Source organism: Pteropus medius, unplaced genomic scaffold, assembly GCF_902729225.1.
Source record: "Pteropus medius unplaced genomic scaffold, Ma_sr-lr_union100, whole genome shotgun sequence".
Lineage (NCBI taxonomy): Eukaryota > Metazoa > Chordata > Mammalia > Chiroptera > Pteropodidae > Pteropus > Pteropus medius.
In genome coordinates, this window is record NW_024347791.1 from 10,572,802 (window position 1) to 10,600,002 (window position 27,201).

The 27,201-nt window shown below is 38.3% G+C and overlaps 1 protein-coding gene across 1 annotated transcript in view; it reads left to right on the forward strand.

Moving 5' to 3' along the window:
* Positions 1–24,022, forward strand: part of ANKS1B (ankyrin repeat and sterile alpha motif domain containing 1B) — a 678,567-nt gene extending 654,545 nt beyond the window's left edge. The window contains exon 18 of the mRNA XM_039878010.1: positions 23,908–24,022. Within this exon, the coding sequence (XP_039733944.1) occupies positions 23,908–23,994 (87 nt within the window). The 3' untranslated portion in view covers positions 23,995–24,022. The remainder of the gene's footprint in view (positions 1–23,907) is intronic.
* Positions 24,023–27,201: the final 3,179 nt, after the last annotated feature.

The window sequence follows — 27,201 nt, forward strand, 5'->3', positions numbered from 1 at the left end:
GAGAAGGAGGAGGAGGAGGAGGAGGAAGAGGGAGGAGGAGGAGGAGGAGGAGGAGGAAGAGGAGGAGGAGGAGGAAGCAGAAGTGGAAGAGGAAGAGGAAAAGGCAAAAACCACAAGCGCCCAATTTTTATTATAGCTTTATTGACATATAATTCACATACCATCAAATTCATTTGTAAGAGGTACAGTTCACTAGTTTTTAGTGTATTCACAGAACTGTGCAACCATCACCATTATTAATTTTAGAACATTATACTGTCCCAAAAAGAAACCCCAAACCCATTAGCAGTCGCTCTTGATTCCTCTTTCTCCCCATCCCCCATACTAGACATTTCTTATAAATAGAATAATAGAATATGTAGTCTTTTTTATTGTTTTTTTTCTTTAGCATAATGTTTTCAAGGTTCATCCAAGTTTATCATGTATAAGTGTTTCATTCTTTTTTATTGACAAATTTTTATTCCACTTGTATAGATATACCACATTTTATTTATTCATTCATCAGTTGATGGACATTTAGTTATTATTACTTTTTGGCTATTATGAATAATGCTGCTAGAAATTTTAATGTACAAATTTTTGTAAAGACATATGTCTTCAGTTCTCTTGGGTATATGCTAAGGAGTACAATTGCTGGATTACATGGTAAATCTAAGTTTAATTTTTTGAAGAACTGCCAAACTATTTTCCAAAGAGACTGCACCATTTTACAATCCCACTATAAATGTACAAGGGTTAGAATTTCTCTACAACTTTGTCAACAGTTGTGATTGTCTGTCTTTTTTATTTTAGTCATCTTAATAGGTGCAAAGTAGTAGTTCATTGTGGTTTTGATTTTTATTTCCCTAATCACTAGTGAATTGAGCATCTTTCATCTTGTGTTTATTAGTCATTTGTATATCTTCTTTGTAGATATACAAATATATTTTACTTATACATTTTTGAATAGAGTCTCTTACCAGATATATGATTTGAAAATATTCTCTCCATTTATGCAAATTTTTCACTTTTTCGATGATGTCCTTTGAAGCTAATGGTTTGATGAAATTTCAATGAAGTCCAATTATGTTTTTCTTTTGTCACTCATGCTTTTGATGTCATATCTAAGAAGTCGCAGCCTAATTCAAGGTCACAAAGATTTATTCCTTTGTTGTTGTTTTTTTAAGAGTTTTATAGTGTTAGCTCTTTCATTTAGGCCTATGATTAATTTTGAATTAATTTTTGTATATTTTATGAAGTCCAATTTTATTCTTTTGAATATGGATATTCAGTTGTCTCAGAACCATTTGTTGAAGAATCTCTTTTTCTCTCAATTAATTGTCTTGGAACCCTTATCAAAAATCAATAGACAAGAGTTTATTTCTGGCTCTCCATTTTATTTTATCAATCTATATTTCTATCTTTATGTCAATACAACACTATAGCTTTGTAGTAAGTTTTGAAACTAGAAAGTGTGAATTCTTCCAACTTTGTTCTTCTTATTCAAGTTTTTTTTTTTTTACTTTTCTTGGTCCTTAGAATTTCCATGTGAATTTTAGAATCAGCTAGTGAATTTCTACAAATAAAAGCAGCTGAGATTTTGGTAGAGATTAAACTGAATCTGTTGATCAGTTTGGGAAGTATTGTCATCTTAACAATATTAAGTCTTCTGATACACGAACATGAGTGGTCTTTCCATTTATTTAGGTCTTCTTTAATTTCTTTCAATAATGTTTTGTAGTTTTCAATGTACAAGTATTTCATTTCTATAAAATTTCAAGAAATTTCAAAAATTTCTTGCCTAATTATTTTGTTCTTCATGATGCTGTTATATAAAAAATTTTTCCTTAACTTCATTTCTGAATTGGTCATTGTAAATATATAGAAATACACTAACCTTTGTATATTTATCTTATGTCAAGCAATCTTGCTGAACTTGTTGATTAGTTCTAATAACTTGTATGTATGTGTATTACTTAGGATTTTCTATCTACAGTATAACATAATTTGCAGAGATTGTTTTACTTTTTCTTTTTTAATGTGGGTGCATTTTATTTCTTTTTCTTGCCTAATTGCCCTGTGTAGAACCTCCAGTACAATGCTAAATAGAAGTGACAAGAGCAGACATCCTTGTCTTGTTTTTGATCTTAGAGATAAAGCATGCAGTCTTTTACCACCAAGTATAATTTTAGCTGTGTAGTTTTTGTATATTGCTGGCCTTTATCTAGTTGAGGAAGTGTCCTTTTTTCCTAGTTTATTGAATAATTTTATCATGAAAGAGTATTGGGCTGTGCCAAATGTTTTTTCTGCATCTATTGAAATAATAATGTGTTTTTGTTCTTTAGTCTATTACTGTAATGTAATACATTACATTACATTGACTGATGTTTGTATGTTAAACAGTGTTGCATTCCTAGGACACATTCTACTTGTTCATAGTGTAGAATTCTCTTAATATGTTGCTGGATTGTTTGCTAGTGTTTTCTTGAGAATTTTTGCATCTATGTAAGAGATACTGGTCTATAATTTTCTTGCAATATCTTTGTCACATTTTGGTATTGGAGTAATAATGGCCTCATAGAAACAGTCTAGAAGTATTTCCTCCACTTCTTTTATTGGAAGAGCTTATGAGGACTAATGTTAATTCTCTTGGAAGAATTGGTAGAATTCATCAGTGAAGCCATTTTGACCAGGGCTTTTCTTTGTGGGTAGTTTATTATTATTATTATTATTATTATTATTATTATTATTACTAATCTAATTTCTATACCTCTTATGTTCATATTTTCCATTTTTCTTGAGTCCATTTCAATAGTTTGTGCCTTTCTAAGAATTTGTTCACTTCGTCTAGATTGTCAACCTTGTTGGTATACAATGTTCATAGAATTTTATTATAATGGTTCTTATTTCTGTAGGGTCTTTCTGTAGGGTCTTTCATTCGTAATTTGATAATTTCGGTCTTCTCTTTTTCTAGGTCAGTCTAGATAAATATGTCAATTTTCCTGATATTTTCAAAGAATGTACTTTTAATTTTGTTGATTTTTCTCTATTGCTTTACTATTCTCCATGTTATTTATTTCTACTTTATTATCTATTATTTCCTTTCTTCTTCTTCTTGCTTTGGGTTCAGTTTGCTCTTCTTTTTCCAGTGTATTAAGGTAGAAGATTAGGATATTGATTTTACATTTTTCTTCTTTTTTGATATAGTCATTTATAGCTATGAATTTCCCTCTAATAACTGTTTTAGCTATATCCTATAAGCTTTCGTATGATGTATCTTCATTTTCATTATCTCTGCTTACACAAAGGTGAGGATTAGGGCCTTCTCAGGTCTTCCCTGGGCATGTACACAGCCCTGCACGTATGCATTTCCTTCTAGATTACCAGGACATATTGGAGCTCTTCAGAGTCCCCTATGGATATATCATTCTCCAGGGTATTTTTCTATACATTTTTGGTCATTTTCTATTTAGCCTTAACTAGTATCACTGCTTCTGACAGCTGCTCTATTAAACAGTTGCTGCTGATTGTTTCAAGAAATTCCCTGTGTGTGTGGTATTTATTATACTAAGTATAATAACAGATTGATGGGAGGAATCAATTCAGTGCAAGAAGTCTGAGAAAGAGATAATATAAGAGCTGAGCATGACTACTGAGCTCTAATTTGCCACAGAGAGAAGGAAAGCAGGCATCCAAGCAAAGAAGGCATCTCTAGAGCTCATAAAATGTTGAGACCTGGTAGTACAGGGTGACTAATGCCCAGGAAGAAGTCATGGCTAGAAAAAGAGCATGAAGTAAGACAATGAGGGACTTTGGCTAAAGGAGGCCTTGGATAAGGAATACCAAAAAGTTTAAACTTTAATTCTTTAAGTAATAAAAATCATAGAAAGTTCTTAAGTAGAGAAATCATTCAATAATTTATTCAACATATTTGTGTTAGGCACTATTCTAGGCATTGGGGATGTAGCAATAAACAAGACAATAGTCCTGACCTCATAGAACTTATATTCTTAGGGGAAGCAATACAATGCAAAAAAATATTAAATATATTATATTGATTTAGGTTGGGATAACTACTATGAATTAAAGTAAAAAAAGGCAATGGAGGATTAGAGAGAGCTCTGGAGCCAGGAGTAGGAAGCAGCTGTGTAGAGGTAGCCAGGGAAGCCATTTCTGAGATGGGGAGAGTTAATTCCGGAAAGACAAGCAAGACATCCAAAGATTTGAGGAGCAGCAAATCCAGGGAGGAGCAATGTAAAGTTTGAATACTCTGAGGCAAGAATGGAATTGGGTGTTTCAAAGAAACACAAGAATGGTTGGGAGTAAAATAAGGGAGAGAATAAGAGATGAGATGTAACAAAGAAGCATGGGTCAGGTATTGGCCTTGAGGACAAAGATAAAAAGTTTTATTTTTATTGTAAGTTAGGGTAAGGAAAGGGTAAGCAGGGATTTAGGCAGGGAAGTGACATGACCTGACTTATGTTTTTAAAAGATCACTGATTGCCCCTGTGAAAATGGACAGTAGAGATACAAGAGTAGAAGAAAGAGAACTAATTTATTTGTGATATTACGGTGGCCTAGATGAGGTGATCTCAGTGGTGCTGGTGAAATGTGCTTGTATTTAAGATATATTTTAAAAGCGAAGCAACAGAACTTGCTGAGGGATTATTAGGAGAAAGAAAAAAGGTGAAGACTGATTTCTGGGTTGTTAGCTTAATCAACCAAGTGAATGGTGGCACCAATAATGGAGAAGGGGGAAAAAGCAGAGGAAAAATCAGGGGTTTGGTCTGGGGCATATTAAATCTGAGATGTCTGTTAGCTCTGTTAGTACAAATGTCAAGTGGGCAGTTGGATATATGAGTCTAGTGCTTAGGAGAGAATTCAGAACTGGGTATAAAAATTTGAAATTCACCAGCTTAGAGAAGGGATTTCATGAGCCACCTTGAGAATGTTCACTATAGTGAAAAAAGTTTGTCATTTACAAATAAAATATCAAGATTAAATTACATTTTAAACATCATTTTTATGTAGCCTGAAAATAGATTTTTATTTCTCCTTTTATATACCAAATCTCACTGTCAGTATTTTCTGCTGCTTCATTATAAACCAGTTAGCTTCATATTGTTACTGTTAGCAGTAATAGCCATTAAATTCCTCCTCAAGGCAAGCAGTAGATACAGAACTGTTTAAGAAATGTTCTCTTTCTGTTCTTATGCTGAAAGCTTATCAGCAGTGAAGTTGTACATTATGCCATTCTGCTATAGTTCATTATTCTTAACAAAGAAAGTGTCGCTTGTATTTAATAGAACCATATTTTGTGTGCTATAGGTCACTTTGGTTTGGAAAATTGTTAAGTAACCTCTTCTTTGAATTCTTGTCCCATCTGGACTTTGAATATTAAATTTTTTGGAATAGGCTCAGCATTTGCATTATCAAATAATGTACTCTGCCTTCCTACTCGTTGAACTATGGAAATTAGTCTGCAATATTATTTGATAATCTGTTTCAAAACACTGTCTCAGTCAGGGGGGATAATTTCCCTATGTGATGAAGGCTATTTAATGAATTGATTAAGAAATGAAAGGAACCAGCTTCAATTATGAATTCCCTTCCAAAAGTCCTGAAAACCTCATTACAGAAGGAAATTCTCTTCCAATACCACTAGACATACTAAGATTTAGCAGAGGGATTGCATGACCTCAGAATAAAACTAACTATACCAATTCCACATTTGTGTCCCTAAGGCAATGCCTTTGGGTTGGTAGTGTATAAGAAAGAACAAGGTAAAATTGGCCTATGGGGAACAAAATATAAAAGAGAGAGACCGGGTCGCTTGAGAGAAGCTATTTGGGTTTCCTGAAGTCAAATTCACCAAAAAAAAAAAAATTTTTGGAGCTAGTATGTATGTTCAAAAGTAAACACAGCCTTTTTGTATAGAAGGGAATAGAACGAGAAAGAGAAATAGTGCCCCATGAGGGAAAAAAAAAATTGTGTTATCTACTTTATTGAGCAGAGAAATAAATGACAATGAAAAAATTCCACTCTTTTTAGACACTGGAAGGTTACTCTTTGGTAATGTGTGGAAAATAGCAACATGGAGGCAACATTGGTGCTTTTAGTCTTGAAATTATGTTGCAGACCTTTCTGTGAAGTTAGGGGCTGCGGGTAATCTCAACACAGCAGTGGTGGCTCCATGCTTTAATGAGAGCACTGCTGCCTTCTTTTCTCCTGTCGTGGGGGAAAAATGGGGGAAAAAAGTAGAGTCTAGGCGTAAGTGCCAGCATCTAAGTCTGGGGCCCACCATGTCCAAGTTTCCACTTGCTTTCTCATGTTTGTGTGTTTCTTGCAGCCCAGGTGGGAATTGAACAAGAAGGCAAAGCATAAAACTATTTTTAATGAATGCAGAAGTTCATGACTTCTTTGGTGTCCCCCAGAGACAGAGAAAAAAAAAAGGAGAAAGGAGGCATTAGAAGAAAATAAATGGCTTTGATAAAAGTAGGGAATGTGAAAAATGAGGAAAGGCTATTACTTAGAGACTGAATGATAACCCTATCAGGCTCTACTTCCTCTTGATGCTGATAGAAAGTCCTGTGTTTCTCCTATTGTCAAAGGTAGGTGTGAGGGTTTTATTTCCCCCATCATATATGGATCAGTGGTTCGGAGCTGTGATGAAGCAATCAGCAACTGCTTTGTCAGTTACTCAAAGAGTGGTTTCTACACATTCTGTCTGCTTTTATAGTGTGCCTACTCTATTCAGGCAAAAAATATGTTTTTGGCATTGGTCTGTGAGTTACAGAACAAAAACTATTTTGTTCTGGGAAACTAAGCCTTTAAAAAATGTTGAATTTATTGATTAAAGTTGTTTTACTTTAGTCAACAGGTAAACCAAAGCCTCCCTTCACATACCAGTAGATCGTATTGTAGTATCAAAGCTCTTCTTGGACTCTGAGGAGCAAAACTCTCAGGGAATCTACTTTTATGTACAATAAGAATCGACATGTTTTTCCAGGAATTTCTAAGAAAATTTTATTTTTACACAAAGTCCACAAATAACTCAGAACTTAAATGTGCATGTAACGTGCATGTTCAGATCTCAAAAGAGTTACATCAATTTAATTCCTTTTCTTAGGCAGTGACATAGTTACACCTACCTGTCCAACAAAGTAATTAGAATCAATGTACAGGAGTGGGAATTTATGTTGTCAAAGGAAAGCCTGCAATGAGCACAAGTTATGAACCAGGGGTCCAAAAATTCTCACTAAAATCTGTATAGATTCCATTATATTCAGAGTGCTACAGCAATAAAAGGTTAAAGTTATAATAAAAAAAAATAAGAGCAAGATATATATTTTTTAAAGTTGCACAAAGATATCTCTTGGGATAGGAAATTATTAAATATTAACATCACAAAATAAAGTTACAGAAAACTCTAAATAATGAAAAATACAGTTCTCAAGCAGAGATGCCGCTGGAGGGTAGATACAGCAGCACTAAGCAATTGCAGAGTAATTCTGAGTGTGTGAAAGAAAAGGACTAATTGAGCCACTGTTTCTTTGTTGATAACATAGAGTAATAAAAATTGCAAGAGCGGATAGCCCTCATATTTGCTTGAGGTTATAGAAGGAAAATATTTTTGCTCTGCAGATATTTCTTTCTTTAAATTCATCATGAAAGGTATAGAAATTTAGCTCAGATCATGGAATTTATTAAAATCTACGGCTTTCAACTCACTGAAAGAAAGGTTTTCATACTAAATGTCAAAAAAAAAATCCTTCAAGTTAATCCTTAAAGTTATCTGTATAAATGAAAATATTCTTCATTTACAATCACTTTCTTCAAATTAATTTCTTCAGTGAACGTGTTCATTAAATAGACTCAACCAAAGCGTACCAAAGCAGACAAATGGGTCACAGCAGGGGGCCACCTAGTAACCAACCCTTCTGAGTAAGCCCCATCCCACCTGCTTCTTGTGTCGGAGGGTAGAAGATGTAGGCAGCTACAGTGGGAGTCAGGTGATGTTCCTTCTATAATGAAAAGGCCCCTAAACATCAAATATTTGCTGTAAAACCTCATTAGAACTCAGCAATAATTGATGGAGTTTATAGAAAACAGACTGAGCTGCTTGATAGAATAGGACAACATTATACTGTGACTATTAAGAGGACTCCCAAAGTGAAAAAACAGTGGCAAAAGCAAAGAGGAAGATCACGGGATGCCTTCAAGAGATGTGAGATGACTCAATACCATAGAAAAATCACTGCAGGCCTCCTCCATTAGGTAACTCTACAGTTATATGAGACTCCGAGTTTGTCGGGGGCAAGAACTATATTATCTCAGGATTTGCGATATATCACATGATATACCACACAATGGCATGTGGTATAAGCTCTGACATTTGGTAAGTACTACCTAAAATTGAAAGAATGGTGGGAAAGAAGAAAGAAAGGAAGAACAGAGGAAGGGAATTTTAAAAAGAAAGAAAGAGAAGACTGAATGAGAGGGGAAAAAAGAAAGAAATCATTTTAACAAGACCCAGTAATTATTTTTTGTCTCTCTGGAATAGCCAAGTATATTATATATATACTGGATCTTGTTTGAAAATTGAAGTTTATATTAACTTGCCGCCATCCAAGCTTCTCCCAGCAGATGAAATTGTTCTATAACTCTTGTAGAATTTAATTTACTTAGCACTTAGTAAAGCAGCAGATTTTCAGGTAGGAGGTAGGCACTGAGATTGACGGCTTGAAGATACGCCTCTAAAAAGAGTTCATTGCAGGTCATCCAACTGTTTCTGGCTGCAAGCAGTTGATGAGGTAAGTGGACCAGGGTTCATTACGTGTTCTGTGTGCTTAGTAGTTCTTGTGGCTTTTTGGAGTAGATACACTCCACGCTCATCATCAAACAACAGCCCCTACAGCTGGCAGAGTTTTCTCCAGAGCTAGAAGCCCAGCCTTTGACACACATCTGAAAATGCTTTCGTCAAATAATCCAATCAGTGTGGTTTTATTCCTCTGTTCTTCAGGATGTGAAACTTGTAAGGAAGCTAAACTAGAATCAGTAGATATAGACATGATGTATCTCACTACGTTTTTCAGTTTGCATCACTACAGCTTTCATTCATCTACCTAGCACTTGGGCCAAATTAGCACATATGTTAAAAGTTATTGTAAGGAGATCACGGACCACAGAGCACCAAATAGGAAGAAACAGACTTAGTATAAGCAAAACTTAGAGGCAAAGAGGATGCTATTAAATCTCTAGCCCTATCCCTGAGAATAGCACCCATCCAGGAAATGTGGATTGCTTTGGATAGTTTAGATAGATTGACTTGAAGGCAAGAGATTGAAGATTACAGAAGTGAGTTTCAATCAGGCTCCACTATGGATTAGCTGTGTTATCTTGAAAGAGTTCCTTGGCTCCCCGAGATTTAGTCACCTCATCCGTGAAATAGTAGTAATAATAGAAATACTCATTTAATAAGTATTAACTGTGCACATATTTAAAAAGCATCTTACTATGTCAACTTTACAAAAATAAGAACTTGGTTTTGGTCTCTGTATATCTTCAGTGCCTAGAACAGTGTCTGGTACACGGAGAGGCCTCAAAAAATATTGTTGAATGATATTAGGAAAAACAGCCTTCCTGGGTTTAAAATCCAGCTCCTCTACCAGCTGTGTGACCTCAGGGCAAGTTATTCTACCTCTCTATACCACAGTTTTCTCATCCATGAAATGGGATGCTGGTAATAGAATCTACTTCATTGGGTTGCGTGAGAATTAAATAAGATACCACATATAAACTATTTAAAAGAGTATCTGACACTATGCTCAAAAATGCCAGTTGTTTTAAAATAATAACTATTATTAATGAAAGATTATATATAAATTATTAGTTATTATTCATTAATAACAGTGTTGTTGTTGTTATCCAGCTACTGGACTAGGTACGGAGGACATAAAGATAAAAAAGACATCTCCACTGTCCTCAATGAATTTGCTTACTGGGGGATCCAGCTAGTGAGCAAAACTGTCAATGATAATACAGATACAATATCAGTGCAACAGCGGGTGATGGAAGTAAACGAGGTGCTTCACAACACAATTTGTGGAATCACTGACTACCCCTTGAGAAACTGGTGATGTGTCCTAGAGTCAGTTTCTAAAACTAAATCCTCCCCACCTACTGGAAAAGGAGCCTGTTTGTGGTCATCAGAAATCATTGTCTGCTAGAATTTCCAGGTGAGTCACAGGAGATGTGTACCAACACTGCTCCCTTTCTCTTCCTTGATTCCACCTCCTGCGATTCTTACTTTATGATATCAGGTAAAGTGTAGAAGACCTGCTTGGCAGGATGCCTTCTTTCTTCTGTAGACCAAGTTCTAAAACAGGGGCTTTCAAACTGTTCTAATGAGCCCGGTGTTCTACAGACATCCCTTGGGCATGACACGCTCTAAGTCACAGGAAAACCAGACTTAGAATGATCTCCAGAACCTATTCTCTGCACTAGCCATAAATGTAAAAATATGCGTATGATTTCTTTGGGGAAAAAAGAGCTTTCCACAGTGTAAGTTAATAATAATTTTTAAAAGTTTATATCCACTGCCTTAGAGATTTTTCTGAAAGAATCTTATTAGAGAGAACAAGATTCCCTGCTCCCAGGAAAGGCAAATGCCTGACAAAAGGAGATTTCAACAGGCTTCTAAACAAGGCATTTTCTCCCCGGCATATTGCCCAGCTTACCGTGGAGAATTGAGCAAGATATTTCTCGTTAATGCAATATTGGAGGAAACATGGTCCAGTGAATAAAATAATCAAATTTAGTGAATGGTGAACTATTACAAGTCCTCTTGAAGTATAGATTCATAATTTTTTTACTTGATTTCAAAGCGGATTGCATATTCCAAAGAGTCAACATAAGTTCACACACACAAGTTGTAGTTATAATTTCATCTATATTAAGGAAAAAAACACGATCAATCCAGAGAGTCTACTCCATTTGTATCGTTTTGCATGTCCAGGCTATTTTTTTTATATATCTTTGAATGTTTGGAAAGTCGTTAAGTAATGAAGGACACCGGGAATTTACCCTCGTCTCTCAACAACAAGCAAAATGCGGTACCAAATCTGGAATACTCCAAAAGCCTATCAAATTTAAATAGTTAGAAACATAGAAATACATTGTATTAATAAAAACTATTTAACAAAAATACTTCCATTACATTTTATTTGATTTACTAATACTTAGGTTAACATTACTATCCCTCAGATTAGTCTGATAATATAAGCATGTACAAGCAAAGAAAAGTTACACGTTGAATGTGTAACATATACTTATTTGACATTTTACATATAGCTGACCCTTTAGTGTGCAGTCGTTTGCTGAATTGATGAATAAATCCTTACTCTAACTCAGCTCTTTCTTGTAGTTGAAGAAAAAGTTTTGGGGAGATTGCCTAAAGTTCCAGTCCCATAAGAGCCAGGACTGAAACTGTCCGCTCAGATGCCTATCCAATACAGCAGAGTCATTGTTATAATAATTATTGTATTGCCAATCTGTTGTGGCTGAGTTGCATCCCCAAAAGTTCCTGCGCTGTAATCCTAACCCCCAGTACCTCGGAATGGGACCTTATTTGGTGACAGCGTCTTAACAGGTGTAATCAAGTTAAAACATGGTGATTGAGCTGGGCCTTACTCCAGTATGACTGGTGTCCTCATAAAAAGGGGACGTTTAGAAACAGACATACACAGAGGGAGACTATCAGGTGAAGATGAAGGCAGAGTCTCACTCATCAAGCCAATTTACCACTTTCTCTGTGAAGAGATCAGGAGGGCAGCAGGGAGGAGCAGTGGGGGGTGTCACCAAGCCCAGAACGCAGCTGCCCTGTCAGGAAAGAGTCCTTTATAGGGAGATTTGAAACACGGTTCGTACCATCTCAGCCTGTATACCATAGACCCACTGCCTGTATATACTCACATCAAAATAATATCACAGCGAACTCCGAGAGCTGCTCTGTTTCTTTCCTTTCTTCATTTTACTTAGAAGGGCAGGGCCCGTGATTTGTTTAATTTGGTAACCCCAGCACCTATTATGATGCCTGGCACTCAATGAGTGTTTCTTGAATGATTGAATTATTATAAGAATAAATGGAAATAATGAGAGTCAAGCACCTACCGTGATGCATGGCATGAAGTTGCTGCTCATTCTCTCCCTCCTCCCCTCCTCATTCTTCCAAATCCCATTCCTCCTTTGTTCATGCAGGATTTGCTCCACTAAGTGGTCCCCAGACAAGAGCTACTCACCAAGCTCAGAGCTGTAAGACATTTATGTTATCATGAGATTCATTAACTGGGGTAAATAACTCTTCACCCTGAATGCTTAGAGTAGTTCAGCTGATAAAAAAAAAAAAAAGCCTCCCAAACTTGTAATCTTACCATTGTATTAATTTGACTGTTGGGTTTTTTTTTTACTCTCTTCTTGCATATTGTGGCTGAGCAGACATAGAAAGGCTAAATCATTGAGCAGCAGACAATGATGTACTGTCCGCTTTCCTTTAACTGAAACTTAGAGTCATTGAGGCTTTGGATTTGCAGGAACACTGGCTCTCTGGAGCATAGAGTGGGATTGGAGGGCCCTGGCATTTATGAGGGTGGTGTAGGGTAGAGATTGAGCCCTTGAGATCTAGACTTCCCAGCTCCAAAGACCCAGTCTTGCCACCTGTTAGCTGTGTGACATTGAGAAGGTTGCTTAACCTCTCTATACATCAGTTTCCCTATCTGTAAAATGGTAACAATAATAGTTGACTCTTAGGGTCGTTGTAAATATTAAGTAAATTAGCATTTGCCAATGCCTGGTATCTAGTAAGAACTTATAAATGTTGGCAGTGATTATTGAGGTCCTGATATGTACAAAGCAGTCCAACAAACATGCTCGCTTAATCTTCGTAACAATACTGAGAGATAGAAGCTGGTGTCTCACTTTGTGATAAACTAAATCAAGAGTCAGAAGTTAAGAGCATCTCTGCTATTCTAGCTCAGTGGGTTTGACCAAGAACCGTGTTCAACTACCATATACTGATAAAGCTTTGCTAGCAGTTGATGGCCTATGCTATCGACATTTTGTTAAATATTTTGAATATCATTCCCAATGGCCCTCATCAATTTTTCATGCCCAATATCACGCTGTAATTCTATTCTGAAAAGAAAACACTGTTTGGCCTGTTTGGTAAGTGTCCAAACGTGTTTGATGCCTTTCAGAATGTTTCTATGAGACTGATGTTCATTTACTTTGTAGCAATTCGAAATTATGTCTTCATCCATGGAGTATGTCGGATAGATTGCTGCCTCCCGGCACCTCCTTTTATTGCCTCTCCTTAAACGTGGCTCTCAGAATGGAGAGCAGCTCTCCACAGATGTAGAAGAGTGCTCAGGAGTCAGCTGATTTAATTGTGATGTTCTTTTGGATCAGCCCACTGAGGTATCTGTATATTCCGCTGTGACATCATCATGACTTATTTTAGCTAATAGTCTACTCTAAACCTTCGAGTGCTCCCTGTGGCTCAGTGGCTCAGCAGTGAATCATTCTTTTTTCCTATATATTATGACTATAACTTTTTTACTTCCTGAATAATGGAAGAGTCATGTACAGGGCTTTCCTCTGAGAGGAGGGCAGAACACTTCGCAAACACACATCAATAATTGCCCAGCCATGACATAACCAGGACATAGAAAGTAGAGGAGGGGTTGTTAAGTAGGAAAGGAGAAAAGATGAGCCCTGAGACATGATGAGAGAGCTCCAGAGACCCTCTTAACCCTCAGCCCAGTATTGCTTGGTGTGTGCCAGACAGACTGAAGTTACATCAAGATGTGGTGACTGAGAGCTAGACTGGGAAGTAGGAAAGCTTAATTTTGGTTTTGCCAGTTCACCCCTGTGTCTTCCTGGCAAGTTACTGGAAAAAATGATTCACTCATTTATTCATCCATACATTTTCTTGAGTCTATTTTTAGTACTATATGAGTTTGCTTGGGCTGCCATAACCAAGTACCACAAACTAGGGAGCTTAAAAATTAGAAATCTATTGTCTCGTTGATCTGGAGGCTAGAAGTCCAAAATCAAGGTGTCAGCAAGATAGGTTCCTTCTGAGGGTTGTGAGGGAAAGATCTGGTTTGTAGATGGCCATCTTCTCTCTGTGTATCTTCACACTGCCTTCCCTCTACGCTCATCTCTCTTTTTATAAGGACATTGGTCATATTGCATTAGCATCTTGCCTTTCTTCAGCTCATCTTAACTAATTACATCTCAAATGACCCTCTTTTCAAATAAGGTCACATTCTGAGGTACTGAGGGTTAGGACTTCAAAATATGAATCTGAGGGTGAGGGGACATGCAGTTCAACCCATAACAATTCCCTACTATGTTCTGAGCACCATTCTATTGCTGAAAATTTAGCAGAGGCCAAGGTAGACAAAAGTGCCTGCTCTCATTGAACTTATATTCTATAGAAAAAGGCAGATAAACAAAATAAGTAAATAAAATGTTCAGTATGGCACGTTAAAGGGTGATAAAATGCTTTAGATAAAAGTAAAGCAGAAAGGAGTTGGGAGAGTGTCAAAAGTTCCTCGTGTAGGGGAGTCGATTTTAAATAAGGTAGGTCTAAGAAAGCCTCAGTGAGAATGCTTGTCGGTGTTGTCATGAAGGGATGAGGAACTAACCCATGGAGACAGCTTGGGGGTGGAGGAAGTTTTCTGTTCTAGGCAGAGGAAATAGAAAATGCAAAGACTTAGAAGTAGAGGCATGCCCAGAGTGTTCAGTGAATAACAGGGAGGCCAGTATGGCTGAAGCAGGTCAATAAGGGGGATAATGGTAGGAAAAGGGGTCAGAGAAATAAAAGTAGTGGTGGGAATAAGGATGGAAGTGGACTATCAAGGACCTTGTAGACCAAATCAAGGACTTTCTTTGGCTTTTACTCTGAAGCAACTGGGGAGACGCTGGAGGATTTGAGTAGAGGAGTCAGTGCTGAGGATTTAGATATGGCATATAACAAAAAGGGAGCAGTGAGAGATGACCCCATGGATTTTGGCCTCAGCAACTAGTAACATGGCTATGCCCTTAACTGACATGGGGAAGACTATCAGGAAAGCTGGGACAGAAATCAGGAGTTTGTTTTTAATTTAAGTTGCGTAGACCAACTAGACAACCAAGTGGGCTGGTGATACACACTGAGAAGTGCTGGCATGTTGACAGTCTATAAGGTCATGAGCCTGTACAAGATCACCAAGGGGATGAGAGCTGATTGGAAAAAGAAGCAGGCAAAGAGCTGCACTTTGGGGCATCCAATATATTTAGAGGTCGAGGGTATGAGGAAGAATCTGCCAAGGAGATAGAGAAGAAGAGGCCAAAGAAGTAAGAGGAAAACCAGCAGATGATGGTTCTAAAAATCAGGGTGGAGGGTTTCAGCTTAGAGTTGTGAACTGGATGTACCAAGGTGGAGGTCACTGGTCACTTTGACACATCAGTAGAGGGTGGAATGAACACCTGATCGGAATAGGTTAATAAGAGAATTGGGTACCGCAAGAACAGACTTGAAGAGTTTGGTTGTCGAAGGGGATACAAATGGTTGGACCGAAATCAGATACTTCATACTCAAATGCCTTAAAGGGTCAGGCAGATGATATAAATGAGTGAAGTTGTATTTCATGATAGGATATGGCGCAGAATGTGGAGAAATAAAGAGTAAACGTCCTGCCTATCGCTGTTGTGATCAAAATATAAACGAATAATAATGTGTCAAAACGTATCTCAAGGCCACCAGTTTATAATGCCTGGACTAAATGATCTCCAAAGGCCCTTCCAGTCTTAAGTTCCACACATCTAAGCTGTGGGGAAAAATTAAGTCCAAGTCATGTAATATTGAGCCCCCGAGCTATAAATAGTCCTGCTTCTTTCGGAACAGGAGCTAAGCATTTGTCGTGATTCTCCTGGGATTTGTGATAGAATCCCTTTTGTTCTTAATCTGCTCATAAAAACTGGAAAACAGAGTTGCAAAATGGAGATGCTCATCCATAGAACAGATATGTATTTATTAGCAACAGCACTCTATGCTGGGCACCGTGTTATTTGAGACTGTCCCTGGATGGGTTAATAGGGGACAGAGAGGTAAACAGACACGTGGCACTGCGCTCTAGTACAGAGAGATATGGTGCGGGTGACGGAGAATGCATCACACCCAGGCTGGGGGAGCAGGATCAAGAGGCTTAAAGAAAAAGGAAAATAATGCTTGGCCAGAATGTTGGAGAATTAATTGGAGTTAGCACAGAAAGAGGGGAGGGTCGTAAACATGACTACAGGCAGTTCGTCTGTGCTCAGGCTGCTATGGCAAGCTCTAGGAATCTCTATACTCAGAGTAGTGGTGAAGAGCAGACACTCTGGAGCCTGATTGCCTTAGTTCATAATTTCAGCTCTGCCACTTACCAGTGACCTTGGATAAATTTCTTAACCTTTCTACCTTTAAGGTTCTTTCTCTCTAAAATGGATAATAGTGATTATAATAGCGCCTACTTAGTAAGGCTCTGGTGAGAATTAAATAGGTTAATCGAGCATTTTGAAGTGGACCTAGTACCAATAAATGCTATGTTTTGCTGGTATCATCAGGGAAAGCTTTCAGGTGGAGCTAACACATGAAGGAAGAGCAGATTTCCTGGCAGAGAACAGGCGGAGGGATGTTAAAAGCCTAGAGAGTCTCATGGGTGAAGGCGCCAAGTCAAGGCATTCTTGGAGGTGCGTCAAAGGGTTCGAGTGAGGAGAGATCAGAATTTATGCCAGAGGTGTTCAGGATTGTGTGCTTTTTTTTTCTTCCTCGGCCAGTGACAAATGACTGAGACAGGAAGAACTTGAGAGCTAGCTCTGAGCAAATCATAGACAGTTTGGGATAGAGGGTGGGTGGGAAATAGGGGAGTTGCTTTTTGGGGGCTATAATCAGAACCAACCTACCTGAGGGCCATAGAATAGACTCGTGACCTCATCTGCTTCATACACACAAGACTAAAGGAAGGATAATGGAGAATTATCACTTGGCATAAATCCAATGGCTCATTGACTGTGGATGAAGTGCGGTCTTCTGTTTAAAAGACTACAATCCTGAAATTAATTGCAGTCAGGGGTAGTGCATTAATTTCTTACGGCAAAAGTAATCCAGCCCATGCCCCTGCTCCTCCTAAGGAACACTCGTTATGTTTTCACTCAGTAAATATTTGGGGAAATATTTGTTGTGCTCATAATCTCAACACAAAGATTTGTTTCTTGGGGCAATGCAGCTTACATTATAGCCAGTGCATCCAAACCTTCTCAGGCCATGTAATCCTTTCTTCAGGTCCCTGAAAACCTCGAATTCATCTGTTTCATTATCTTGACGCTTTGGTTCTAAAATGCAATGACAGCTGTTCCTTGCAAAGGCATAAATCTGTTTTTTAACCTCAGAATCAAGCAGTAAACAGTTTTATAGTAAGTAGCCCAAGGGAACTTTGACTAGGATCTTGTCATTAATATAAAGTTCGTCAGTAAGCTATCACAGTTAAAAGAAAATCTACTGCAGAGTTTTCATCTCCAGATGGTGGTGATGGGGGTGTCATTGAAATCCCGTAGCCCTTCCTCAATTCTCCATATGTTGAGAGAACTCATGCAGACATCTCCATAAATGTTACCTCTGTTTTTTAAGACTTCTGCCAGCATTCTGCCTTACCATTCTCATGATTTTCGGATTTGGCTATTTCGAGGACTAGAATGCTTCTTTGTTATTTCACGTCTCCAGATTATATATTGGCATTGCTCCACTGGAGCTTATTGGATCCATGATAAACGAAACCACACTAAAGTCAGAAATATTGAACAAATTGGCTGTAGAATGCTTCTCTTGTGTCAACGAAGACATTTGGAATGGTGTTGGCTTCCTTGATTGTTGATTCTATTTTACTGTTTGATCATAACATTAAAACTAATTTTAAATGCACTATTTACAACGAGCTTCTACCAATTTATTGAAATCCACTGGATTCTTTCCTCTGCTGATTTACACATTGGTTCATAAGTCTGGTAATTTGCAGTGACACTATTCTGATGTATTACATCTTCTTTGCCTCTTAATTAAAGTACGTTTTCCATTTTTCTTAACTTTCAGCACGTTCTCTCATTTCCCACTGAAGCTAATTCTGTTTCCTCTGCTGTTCTGAGGTCCTGATAGTTGAATGAATTGGAAACACCAGCAAGCTACATCTCTTAATCCTTTGTAATTTGGTTCCATTTCCTCCTTTTATTTGTTATTTATGTCTTAAGTATCATTATTGACAAGAACAAACATTTCTGAATGTTCATTCTGCACTGATGATATTATGCTCACTAAAATGAAGATATATAGAATGGGAAAAATCAGTGTGTGCGTGTATATATGTGTGTATACAAATATATATATATACGTATTTACACTATATGTGTACATCAACGTTCACTTCCTTTGTTTTCTTAGTCTCTCTTGTCTTATTTAAAGTAAACCTACATTTCCTTTTTAGCTTCATTCCTTTTGAATTCTAAACGCTGTGTGTGTGTGTGCGTGCATGTGTGTGTATTGTGTGTGTGTGTGTGTTGTGTGTGTGTGTGTGTGTGTGTTTGGTTTTGCCGATAGAACCTAGTCCAAAAAGCACAGATAGGCACAGAATCTATCAGGAAAAGAGTTAAAAACCTCTACCTTCTTAGCTAACTGTGGCCCACAGGCTGCTAATTAGCTTGATGGATCAGCACCTGGTCTGGTTATGAATGCTCAGAAGCCCATTGGCTGCTGGCAGCTGATTCCAGACTCCCTGAGGTTTGGAGATGTATCAACTTGAGAAGAGAGAGCTGGCACTTGTTTAAAGGGTAGCTGTAGCCAATTATTCATGAGCTCCTTTGGGTTTGACTTGGCTGAAGGAAGAACCATGCTTTTAGACACATTTGAGTCAGCCTTTTCTTGCACAATAGGTTGCATCTATCTGGAACATTTTTCCTTTGTTTGTCATTACAATACAATGACTAATATTGGTACAATCCTACTGTTATCTAAGAGATAACTGAGTTATGTTATTTTTTTTTCCCGATGCTCCTGTTCTTCCTCTACTCGTTTACCAAGAAAACTTTTTATTTTATAGGAATGTTTTTAAAGTCAGTTTGCCTCATGCTTCCTATTTCAGTGGAGTTTTAGAATATATACATAGAATATATGTAATGTTTGGTTTATATGACACTGAAACTCTAGATAGTCTGCTAAATACAGTTCACTGACCAGGGAGGTATCAAGTGTTAGGCACGGATTTGTATCTTTGCTTTGACACTTAGTAGCTGTGTGACCTCAGGCAAGTATCCTAGCCTCTCTGAGCCTCAGTTACCTCATCTGTAAACCTACTGTAAGTTCCTACATTGAAATGATTATACAAAACCATATCAGTTTCCTTCCCTAAGTAGTTACTACTCACATTGATTAGCCCTCAACATTCAAGTGTGCAGAGCCTGGTAGTGGAGCTTGTAGAAAAATATTAACTAAACAGAATATACAGAGCTGCTGTCATACCCCCCCCCCAAAATGGCTGGCCTGAACAAAAAGTGAGATCACTCAGAGAAAACAATCAAAGAATGATGTTATAACCCAGTGTCAGCTCTACACTCATCTTCTGGCATATATATCAATGCATGCTGTCTCTTTTCATTTGTGCCAACATGATACAAACCTCAGTACCTCTTTGAGACTCCCCTCCCCCCATTAATCTAATCACACACAATAGCATTAGGCAGGTACTTTGTCTTTATTGAAGATTTCATGAAGATGGGGAGGCGAAGAGGGGGGTGGTTGCAGCATACCCAACACAAACAATTTGTTTAAAGCTCCATTCAGTATTTTCATTCTTTAAAGGGCATATGGTCACTAGTATTCTCTTTCCCCAACAAAGCCTTTCCCTCAGTGACTCCTCTTTCCTTACCACCTTCTTTCTGGGAATCAAGTAAGCTCTACTCCTTGTCATAAATGCAAAAGTTAAGCAACCTTCTTGAATATGTCCATTGGAGGTGGGTCACTTTTCTCTTCATGCAGCTTATCAAAATATTTCTTCTGAATAAATATCGTGCTAAAGTCATGCAGGTGAATAAAATGTTCTCCATCCCTCTGTACACATAGCATCTTATTTAATTCTCACAATATCTTTGTGAAGTAGGTATATCGTACCAGTTTTACACATGAAGAAACTAAAACTCAGAGAAGTTAGGGAACCACCTCAATGTATAAGCCCTATCTTGTATATTTGTTTTGAGGTCTAAAGAGGATGATGTGTTGTAAGTGTTTGACCTAGTAAAAGTCAGAGAGAAGATAATGGTGGCCTCCACCAGCAGGAGCAGTAATAGCAGATGTAATAGTTGTGACATCTTTGTCTTATCTGGCTTGCATGGCTATCACAATGAATGTCAACAACAGGGCTAGCTACATCATGAAAATGTGGGGCCTGGCCAGGGGCAGAGAAGTCAATCTCTCCTTCCCAAAGCCCCACCACCCCACCAGAGGAGTGACTCCTCCCACGCCACAAAGCAATAACAGTCTCTACACCAGAATGTGCTTTGAGTGAGAGGCTTTTACCCCGTCACTCACCATGTTGCCCACCAAATGCAACATGAATTGCAGCTCAAGGCAGGGATGGCTGTTGCCTCGTCTATGCCCAAAAGCCACAAGGTGGTTGACCCTCCATGCCAAGAGTGCTACCTCCAGGTAAGGGCTTAATAAGGCCAGCCCCTTATCTACCCCTGTCAATGCCACTCAATAGCTACCCTAGGCAAAGGGAAGCAGTTGCTGTAGGATGAGCCAGAGGGAGAGGGTGCAAGCAAGGCCCTGGAGGTAGGAAGCAGATAGCCAAACACTCATCCCAGGAAGGCAGGACCACACATGAGCTGAGGTTTGAAGCTCCAGCACACTCACCATAGTCCCATTGGACTTCACTTACAAAATATAAATTCAAAATTGAAATTATTTAGAATTGCAACATTGTAACTGCAGAACATTAAACCAAATTTGGGGCCCTTCTGAGAGCCAGCCCCTGTGGAGACAGCACTAGTCACTTGTCCATGAAGCCAGCCTTGATCAACAATGAATTTGCAAATTCTTCAAAAACTTTTAACGCTATGTAAATGTGAAGCATTTTTGCTATAATCATGGTAATCACGTGCCCTGGCAACTCTTTTGGGCATTTACTTAGTAACCCTAGATTTGTAGCAAGGAGAATACATTTGTTTTCTTCCCAGGAAGGAAAAATGTTCCCAACTCCTTCAGCAGACAGTGGTCACGCATTCCGAGAGATAGGGCGAAATCAGCATTTTCAGGAAACATCTTTCCCCTTCCCAGAAATCTCCCTTGTAACAGATATGCCAAGGCCAAGACCTCAAGTCCTCCTCAAATCAAAACTGTGGCCCCTCCCTTCTAAGCAGGAAAAGGAACCCCCACCCTGGAACTCCCCACAGCCTCTGCTCCCCCCACCCACCACTTCAGGCCTCCAGGAGCCTGAGGTTCTCTGTCACACACCTTTGATTAACTCAGAATTTGAAAATCAGGGACATTTCAGTGCCTTGGATCACTCCTCTGTCCTACGGGCACTGGGCTGCAGCCCCCAGCTCCTCACACCTTATGCATAAATTTGATTCCACAGATCTGCACAGGCATTTTTCAAATCTATAGGAGCATCTAGTGGTTCAGAATAAAGCTCTTGGTCTACATCATAATTAGAAAAAGCATCTGAGAGAAAGGGGAGAAAATGCAAATTAGAATATTCTCACCCTCTATACCCACGAGGGATCTGTTTAAAGCAAAACTGTGATTTACTAAATGATAGCCTAATGACTTGCAAGAGTTAATGTGGCTTCCCACTTTATTTCTTCCCCAAGAGTCATTTCTGCCCTGGGGATGCACTGGTTCATCCTATCCTCGGTCCTGACAGGGTGTTGAGTGGATTTTTTCAGCATAGACCCCGCTTTAGGGTCCTACAGAAAAAGAGTGGGCCAAAGGTGCTTGAGGGGTGTCCTGCCTCCTCTCCCATCCCCATCCACCAGAAACGCCAGAGCACCTATGCTCCTTTTTTCCTGGGGTCTTTCTCTTGTGAGCCAATGAGGATGACAGTGGGCACTCCCACCAAATGTCAGGCTGGGCACTGCTCTGCACGAGAAATGTTTTAGCGCAAAGCTGTTGTCAGTCACGGTTCTGACGAAGGCCCACTTTATTTTATTTTATTCTATTTTTTTATCTATTTTATTTTTTTATTTTTAAAATTTATTTATTTTTTGTTTTTTTAATTAAAGAAATGACTTTAATTTTTTTCCCCTTCTACTCCCCGCCCCCAGTTGTTGTTTTTTTTTTTTTTTATGGTGACATTGTTATCTACATCCAATAACTTTCAACTGTACATTTTAATAGTAAGGCATATATATATTTACACAGTGTGTTTGCCTCCCATAGTTAAGATTTTCTTTCTGTCACCACATATTTGACCTTACCCCGTCTACCTCCCCCCCTGCATCCCCACCTGCTCCCCTCTGGTAACCACTAATCTATAGTCCATGTCCATGAGTCTCTGTTTGTTTGTCCTGTTCATTTGTTGCTTTTTAGGTTTATATCCCACGTATAAGTGATATCATGTGATTTTCAACTTTTTCCGTCTGCAAAGGGCCACTTTATAGCAGCTTGCCCAATGTAGTAGTCAGAGTCATAAGAAAAATGCATGAGACTTGGAGTTAGAAATTTTGAATTCCAGCCATGGTCTGCTACTCACTAGCTATATGACTTTGAGCAAGTCAGTGAACCTCTCAGGGACTCAATTTCCTCATCTATAAAATAGGAACAATATTAGCAATCCCAACCCCTGCATCATTGTTTTGAGGATTCATTGTGATACTTGTGAGTATATTTTGTCAATTAGGAACTATCTAATAATTTCAGGCATGACTGGATCCAGATCCTCAAAAGCTATCACTGGAATCTCTCAACCTCTCACTCTGTACCTGCTCTCTGCTTCTTCTGCACTGGCTTCCCCCTTGAGCAGACCCTCTCCACAGGCTGGCCCTAGGCAGTGCCAGGCACTGAGCTCAGAACCCTGGCGGTGCTAGTGTCACCAACTCAGAAACATCAGTGAAAAGAAAGCGTCACTTTCCCAATATTTCCAACAGAGTCCTGACCCTGACCCTCTCTGAACAAACCACTGTAACTGAGCAATAGAACCCTCTCACTGGCCAGTGGATCATGTGTCTATGCCATGGTCAGATATTCTAGGATGTTCTAAGATTTCATGGCAGAGGGCTGGGGAGATAGGTCCCTAATGAAACATCAGATTATTGGAAACAAACATAAAGGGACTAGGTGTCGACCAGGAAAAAAATAAAATACAGTGGACATCAACCACACATTCCTATTCTAAAATTCAATTATTCAATCCAAATTTGTTTTTTAATATTGATTATGAAATTCTTTCTTCTTTTGTTCCTCTAGTATATTTCAACACTCTTGATGCGTATTGCTGGAGAATTTGCATAATGATATGTATAATCACCCTCAAATGATGGGCTATCCTGTCCTCCAATCCTGCAGAAAAAAACAAACCTTTTTTATGAGTCTTCAAAACAAAAAGTTACTGTTCACTTCCAGGTGCATGAGCTCTTCCTGACTTACACAGCTGATAAGCACACGAGAAGGGGCTCTGGGAAGGAGCTCTGTTATTTAGTTCAGTTGATAAGATGGAGTGGCTTATTAATGCTAAAGTTTATGAATGAATACTCTGGTTCACTTAATTGTTTGCTTGAATAACTATTGTGCTCCTGGCTTTGTGCTATATTTTTATGTGGGTGCACCCATTCAATCCTTAAAGAACTATTATCCCTATTTTACAGATGCAGAAGCTGAGGTGCAGCAAGGATAAACAACTTGCTCAAGGGCTACGACTAGTAAATGAGAGTCACACCTGCATCCGGGTCTGAGCCCACAGCCTTTTTCTATACATTATACTACCTCCTGGAGGTCTCCAAGTATGAGTGTCTGATATGCTGTAAACCATATTTTTCTGAACCAAAATCAGATCTCATGGTCTGACTCTTTAAAGAGGGCCATCCTGGGAAATCTAGAATGTATAGTCACTTAGTGAAACACATCCAGATCAGGTGACTGGAGCAGTCTCCTCTCGTGGCTAACCTTGAAAGACGCTGCAAATGTTGAGCACAGCTGCTCTGTTGGTTAAAGGTGTTAGAAGGACAGGATACTTAACACCTGTGCTGTGCAGCTAAAATGGATTCTCAGGGGCTGGTTGTAAGCAAAGGCTGCAAGCAAACATCTTAGCTACGGCTCACTGAAGCTGTATGTGGCTCAGGACTTGAATGTCGTTATCATCCAAAAGAAGTCCCTAGGTCTTAATTCAGAAGACTGGGGCATAACATCCCTGGCAGATGGGCCTCCGTGTTTACATTCATTCCCCCTGGATTCCAAGCCTGCTTGCCTTCAGGAAAAAGTGTAAGTCCCTTCTGCTCATTCTGGGTTGTGTTAGCTTGGTAGTTAGATCCATAAATATGCCCATGGTTAATAGACGCTCTATAAGTTGTTTTAAATTTGCTATTCAAATAAAGGGATTTTTTTACAGCAATGATTATATATATATATATATATAATCATGCAATAAAAATAACAAACTCTACAAGAGTTGAAAGTTGGCCTATGCCCTACGTGTCTCTTTAGTGACAAGCAAAGCTTGAGTTTAAGAGAGAACCATACTGTTTCTATGACAGACATACACCAATAGCCACACAAGCCTGTTCACGACTCAGATTTCCTGATGCCTAACTCTTGTGGAACTCCTTGATTCTGTTGCCTCACCATTACACAGACATTCTCTTTCTGACTCGTGTCTAATTCCTTCTATCTACACATACCAACTTTTTTTTTTTTGCAAAATGCAAAGCCCTGCTTTTTACCTATTAAAAGGTAAAATTCCACAATATCAAAATTATAAATCCATATTTATAATGCTCCTATCTCTACAATAGTTAGTTCTGAAATATTTTTCTATTATAAACTTGTTCATGTGGTTCAGAAGATTTATTTGGGGTGGGGTTTCCTGAAACTTTTCTATCCTAGCCAGTGAGTGGGCCATGTATCATCCTGCAGTGTAAAATGGAAAAACTTGGGCGCTGTCCAGAGTTCTGACCTCAAAACTCCATAATTCTATATGTGGTTCTACTTGATGACAGTTCACCCCCAGGCCTTCCAAACTACCAGGAATCAGCTGATGGCAAATCTGTATTTCTTGCCCTCACTTCTCTCCTGAGTTCCAGATTTATATTCTATCTGCTTTCTGCATGCGTCTATTTGGAGTGTAACTAAAATTCAACATGTCCCAAGCTTTTTTTCACTCGTTCAATAAATGTTTACCTAACGCCTATTGGGAGTCAGAAGCTGAACATAAGTAGAGAATTACATAAGCAAGGCCTCTGATCTCATGCAGTCATATGGAGAGATCCATAACTAAACAAGTAACTACCAAAAAAATGAGTTACTCTGAGAGCAAAAGGATTTTGCCTAGGCCAGTCAGTATAGGACAAGGGATGTATAAAAACTTTCCTGGAGTAAGTTACATGTTAGTTGAAATCCATAAGAATAAACTGGAGTTACCTAGAGAAAGATTTCCACAAAGTTAGAGTCCATCCTTTCTATCACTCAGCCCCCAGCTCAATGTTTAACTTCACAGGCATTCAATAAATCTTGGCATAATGAGTAGAAGTATTTTTACATCAATATCTTTTTTTAAATCACTATTATAGGATAAAGGATTATGAGATAGCTATTTCTAGCAAATACACACACATGCACAGACACAAATATACAATTTTAAGCATGTACATTTATAAGATTAATTCTGTTATCAGAGCTTTAATATAAAGTCAAAAAGTTTTCTTTCTCTTTCACTTTCTTATCACTTTTTAATACTATTTATATCTGAGACTACCTCCTTGGACTTTGTTTACTGTTCTGAGATAGTTCCAGCTTCAAATTCTGTTAAGTTCGCAATTATAATCCTAAAGGACAGAGACATCTTCTGTAAGTAGATTTGTGTCATGCCTGCTTTTTAACGATATTTTTAAAGCATTTATTGTCTGCTTAAAAATGTTCAAAACAAACTAAAAGCCGTAAGATATAATAATGTAGAATCTTAAGATAAGCTAACATTAAGACAACAAAGATCTTTTACTTTAATATTCTTAAATATAAAAGTATGTCTTCCTCCAAGAATCTCAAAGCAGTTCTTTTAAGTATAAAATTCTAATTGTCTTAAGACCAACAGTCACAGATAAACTTATATTGCATCGTGGAATTTCATGGTTGATTCATGAAAATGTTCTTCCATGGGTTCAGGTGCTAAATTGATAGAGGTCTGTTGAGAGACGAATGCCTCTCTTTGTGTTTATTGTCTTCCTCACCCAGGAAGCAATTCTCATGCTAGCTTTGCATAAGACCCCTACACAGCTCCAGAAGAAATAATCAACCCTGTTGGCACTTATCCTTTGAAATTCCTGGAAATTTTACTGAAACATTCAATTCCTCCCTGGCTGAGGTCACTAGCACTGAAGGTAAAAGGCGTTTATCTTTATTCTATTTCAGAATTCCCAAGTATTTTTATGAGAGTGTCAGGTATGCCTAGATGCTGTGAATGTAAGAGGTGTTCAAAAAAGGTTTTCAAAAAACATTTTAGCTAACATTTTTGGAGAGCTTATTATGTGCTAGGTATTAGTTAATGCTCTACATAATATATCAGTTAGGGCATAATCAAAGAAACAGAACCAGTAGGAGATATATACTAAGAGATTTACTGCAAGAAACCTGCCTACGTGATTGTGGGGTCTTGGCTGGGCAAGTCTGACATCCACAGGGCAGGCCTGCAGGAAGGGCAAGCTGGAACTCTTAGGCTGGGCTGGAACTGAGGTTCATAGATGGAGGGTTTTTTTTGTTTTTTTTTTTTTTTTGAGGGGGAAGCCTCAGTCCTGCTTGTAAGGTCTTTCAACTGATTGAATCAGATTATCCAGGATAATCTCCCTTAGTTAAGGCCAACTGATTATGAACTTTAATCATATCCACAAAAACCTTCACAGTAACACCTAGATTAGTGTGTGTTTGAGTAACTAAGAACAATAACCTAGTCA